The sequence below is a fragment of the Penaeus vannamei genome, chromosome 10 (genome assembly GCF_042767895.1).
Source record: "Penaeus vannamei isolate JL-2024 chromosome 10, ASM4276789v1, whole genome shotgun sequence".
NCBI classification, from domain to species: domain Eukaryota; kingdom Metazoa; phylum Arthropoda; class Malacostraca; order Decapoda; family Penaeidae; genus Penaeus; species Penaeus vannamei.
In genome coordinates, this window is record NC_091558.1 from 3192343 (window position 1) to 3197342 (window position 5000).

General features: G+C 34.3%; 1 protein-coding gene across 4 annotated transcripts in view; it reads left to right on the forward strand.

The window, feature by feature from the left end:
• LOC113829127 (peroxisomal acyl-coenzyme A oxidase 1) overlaps positions 1-5000 on the forward strand; it is a 17703-nt gene that overhangs the window by 1388 nt on the left and 11315 nt on the right. The window contains exons 1-3 of one of the 4 annotated variants that reach the window (XM_027382224.2): positions 2326-2446; positions 4344-4529; positions 4754-4919. In XM_027382224.2, coding sequence (XP_027238025.2) covers positions 4400-4529; positions 4754-4919 — 296 coding nt within the window. In that variant the 5' untranslated portion in view covers positions 2326-2446; positions 4344-4399. Of the gene's footprint in view, positions 1-2325; positions 2447-2481; positions 2552-3115; positions 3138-4343; positions 4530-4753; positions 4920-5000 lie in introns of those variants that run through there. The other 3 variants (XM_070126229.1, XM_070126230.1, XM_027382223.2) reach the window with 3 other exon arrangements.

Here is a 5000-nt window from a genome sequence, read left to right on the forward strand (position 1 = left end):
AACCAAGAAAAAGTTGAGGAAATAATCAGAATACATGAAGTAACATTCATGAATAGGGAAATGGTGATATAATAAAGAAAGCCAAAGTCCTGGACACCATTGGAAGAATATAAGAAAATCTGAAACTATAACCAAAGATGACAAAGAAACACCAGAAAAAATGGAAGACGTAAAGAATAAAAATGAATAAAGGAGTAAAGAGAAAAAACGTTTATTTGGAGGGTGAGAGGTCTCCCAGCAAAGCAAATATACTATCGGAACAAAAATATAGAGACAGACAAACATTAGCCTTGCAGCCAAAAGGAATACCGAAAAATGATATAGAAATAGTCTACACAAGTATAGATGGTTCATCTTCGAAGTTGCTAGAACTAGAGACAATAAATGTAACGAATAAATCAGATGTACTATGCATCACAGAATCCAAAATAGGACCTGTCATACACGATGTAACATAGGACTCAGACGACTATGGTATTTGGAGAAAGGATAGGGGAAATAGAAATGGAGGGGAGCAGTAGAAATATTAACAACGAAAGGAATTAATACGAAGGACTGAAATTAATCATGACCGCATAGTGGAACTGAGGTAGGAATAAACGCGGTAAACATAATAATACTCCTAGTATACATGCCACCTCATACACCGGCGTTCACAAGAAAATTACCCAAAAACTCAATAAAAAGACATTACAGAGCCTGGAAGAAGTGATACAACTTCCGGAAACCAATGCAAAAGAAATTCTTATCACAGGGGATTTTAATAGCAAAATTGATAAGGAAAGTTTCGATCGCAGAGTGCAATAACATTCGTGGAATGCTAAATTACTAGCAGCAATAAATGAGTATTGCCTTTTCCAGAATGTAACAGATCATACCAGGATAAGAGGGCTAGATAGAGTCTATGGTTGACCTTATATTCACAAAGCATATCCATGATCTTAAGGATATCGAGTGCTATCCTCTTTTAGGAAAAAGCGACTATGTAGTGATTAAACTAAAATAGTCTGCTACAGGAAAAACTCATTGTAAGCAAGGAGAGAAAGGGAAAGAACAATTACAAGAAAGATTATCATAGAAGTCTTAAAGATTTCTTTGAGGGCATAAACTGAAAAACACTTCTGGGCGATGACAACCTTGATGTTCAATATTTATTTTTTTGTGATCTATAAAAAGGAATGTTATATAAAATTTATAAAACAATTCAAAACTAAAGCAAGAAATTACCAAAAATGGCTAAATGACAAATGCAAGAAAATGAGAAAAAATAAGCAACAAATGTGCAAGTCAACCAAAGCTCTGCTTCAAGTACAGAAATAGGGAAACTAAAAACAGAGATAAAATTGTTGCCATCAAAGACAATAACACAGTTTATACTAAGAAGGAAGAAATAGGGAATATAGACTAAAAAATGGTCTAAAACCCTATAAAAGAAGAAAGAAGAAGAAGAAGGAAGAAATGTGTGAAATCCTGAAAGAGAAAATTTTAGTTCGTGTTTGTTCAGGACCCATCCTTTGATATGACAAATACCCGTACAAACGTAAAGAACATCGAAGATATTACCATAAAAAAGAATGAAATAAAAAAGATCTGCTAAAAGGATTAGACAAGATCAGATCAGAGGAACCAAATGAGATTTCTAACTGGGTTCATAGGGATTGTGCCGAAGAACTATTGTTATCCATTATTTTCAATATTCCAAAATTCAGTGAGACAGGGTAAATTACCAAAAAGTTGGAAATCGCCAATGTTACACCCCTATACTAAATCCTCTAAATGATTATTAGTAGTATACAAGCTGTTAGAAAGGATAATTTGGAAACAATGGGGGTTGAATTACTTGAAAAACACGAAATGATATCAAATAAGCAATATGGTTTTAGAGAAGGAGGGTAATTTGTAACAAATCTCCTGTTTTTTTATGATAGAATATCGGTGGTATGGAGTCAACACTTAAAGAAAAATATAGACAAACTGGAAAGAGCTCGAAGAGCGGCCACAAGATGAAAGTAAGAAAGACAATTTTGGGGGGGGGATGTATTATGCTGTGCGACTGTATTACAGGAAGAGTGAAGTTAGATAAGATGACTTTGTCAATTTGTTTTATATGACACACACACACACGCGCGCACACGCACACGCACACGCACACGCACACACGCACGCGCGCCTGCGCGTATTATGTAATCATTATGTATGTGTATTTGCATGTGTATGTATATGTGTACGTGTGTGGATGTGTATCCATGTACATTTTGCTTGTGAATGCGATGTGCGGTTCATCTTGGAAAAGTCAACATCTGGCAACAAGAGAACCATAATATTTACATGGTGACGTCACAGAACCTAAATTTACGGGTAGACGACATTTTTAAGGAAAAGAAGAAGAAGAAAAAAAAGGATATATCAACATTAACTCTCATTATTTTAGTGTTCTCAGAGCTTAGTAAGTCCTTATGCTGCTGACATGTATAAAAAACCTTTTTTCTTTTTTGTATATGGTTGGTTTCTTGGTGTGAAAGGATTGCTGAATGTAATTTACTGTTATTCGGTAATTATAATGTGTTCCTTGCATTAATTTACGTTGTTTTAGACTCTTTTTAAGTCTCATAACAAATGACTTTTATTTTAAGCTAAAGATGAAAGAAACAGACTTGTAGAAACAAATAAAAAGGTTTTGTCTCGACCATCAAAGTATTACATTATCTAATACTTTATTAACTTTCAAAATAAGTTCATTTAGCTTACTTACAATGTTGTTTTAAGAAAATGATTAGGAGAATAACTTTAACCTAAGTTGAAAAATAGATTGAACAAAATGTATAACCAATATATTCCTTGTTTGTGCAAAGATCAGTATCATAATTAAATCAATTTATGAAACTTACTCTAAGTCCATTTTCAGAACAGGATTGCGGGAAAATGATGGAAATATTAGGCAATAAATGTAAAGAACATATGAAACAACACAAGTAAGTAGAGTACGCAATCAGCAGAAAATAAAAGGAAATCCGTAGCTGCTTATGAAAATCTGCCAATCAATACTTGCTTTTCTTATGCGGAAAAGTTGAATGATTCTTTGGCTTCGTACTCCAGTTAAATTTCCACCTTATATATTTTGATGAGATCAAGAGCAGGTCTGTTCAGATGCGGAAAATGTAGAAGCCATTGTGCTTCTCTCTGTATCTGTCTTCTAATTTATGTTTTATTATTAATTGCATCATAATTTTGACAGGATTGTAACACCATTGTTTATTCCAAAAAATTATATCAGAGAAGTAGGATATGATTTGAAATTTATATCATAATTAAGATTAGCTATATATATTATGTAACGATGTTCAAAAGTCGTGGTCATATAAACTAAAGGTTATCACTTTACATGAAATGATAATATTTAATTCTTGTGATGGTGTTCCATGTGTAGGTGTTCATGATTATTTCTTTTTCCTATTTTTATTGGTTTAACTCATGAGAGTTTAATGATTAAGGCCCGATAAATAGTAGAAGCAGCATTTTGCCTTTGTTTGCAGCAGATGGAGACTCCTAACAAGCTAATCTATTTGAGGGTGATCCTTTGGAAATCTTCAGGAAGGCAAAAACAGGACCAACCTGGTAACCGTCAAAAATCAATCCTAGACTGCTGCTGCTTGAACTTCAAATTATAATGATACTATTCTCCTCGCCCCCCCCATATCCCCTGCTTGTTGTCATGGGGTGGCTTAGGAGATGGAGACTAAGGCTCAGTGTAGGGGATCACCCTTGCCGTGGATCTCAATCCTTGCCTCTACTAATTTTGTATAGTCTCTTCTCCTTTCCTTTTCTTTTGCTTCTTCATCCCCTTCTTCTGTGCACACCCTAAAGTGCAAGAGCCATGCTGAAAGGCTGAAAGGCTGGCTTTATGTCAGTCCTGACTGGCCTTCCTACTCCGTTTGCTTTTCCCTGTACCACTAATATACCACTAATGACCTTAAATAAATACAAATAATGATAATATTGATGATAATGACAGTGGTAAATAAAAAATGAAATGGTAAAGGTCTTAATAATGACAAAACATTTGTATGAATTTGATGATAATGACAGTAACAATGTTACTAAAAGTGATAAAGTTGATGAACATGGGCCCGTATTAAGTTAAGTATTCATGAAAATAATATGAATAGTAAAGGTAATTTGATATTTGTACAGATGGTATCATATTTTTGATAAAAAAGCACCTGTTCTAATGATGATTACAATGCAACTACTATTGATAATGATAATAGCAATAGTAGTAATGATGTGAACAAGAGCTTTATTAACCTTGATGACAATAGCTGATATAATTTTTTTTCTTCCAGAACACGAAGGTTCACCTGCAAATCCTAAATAAACCTTGGAATTAACACACAGCAGCATGTCCATTATGAAGCAGCAGTGTGTGTCAGACTTAGAGAATGAGAGGAAGAACTGCTCCTTTGATAAAGAGGAGCTGACTAATATTGTGGACGGTGGGGTTGAGAAGACTCAATTCAGAAGACGACTTGGTAATTGTGGGGAGATCTGTCGTTTTGATTTTCCTATTTTGTAGAGTAAATGAGATATAAATTGATAGAATTAAACAAGATTTAGGTAAAAGAAGAGGACTTGTTAATATTTTTTTCTTTATTTTTCTATTTTGTACAATATGATAGGTATGCAGTAGATCTGCTTTTTGCATATTTAAGGAGATATTCATTATTAGTAATTACGACTTCTTTTCTTGTCGCAGAGGAATATTTTCTCCGTGACCCCCAGTTTTTGGACAGCATTGGGCCAGACTACATGAGTCATGAAGATCGCTATGCAAATGAGCTCCGCAAAGCTTGCCATATGATTCACAAATTTTCTGAGAACGAGGAAATAAACCAGGTCATAGGTCGTCCAGATGGAGTGAGGTATGTCTGTTGTCAGTCTGTAGACAATAAAGTGTAAGTTGTCGATTGCCGTTTTTAGTCTGGTTCTCAGGAAAAAAGTAG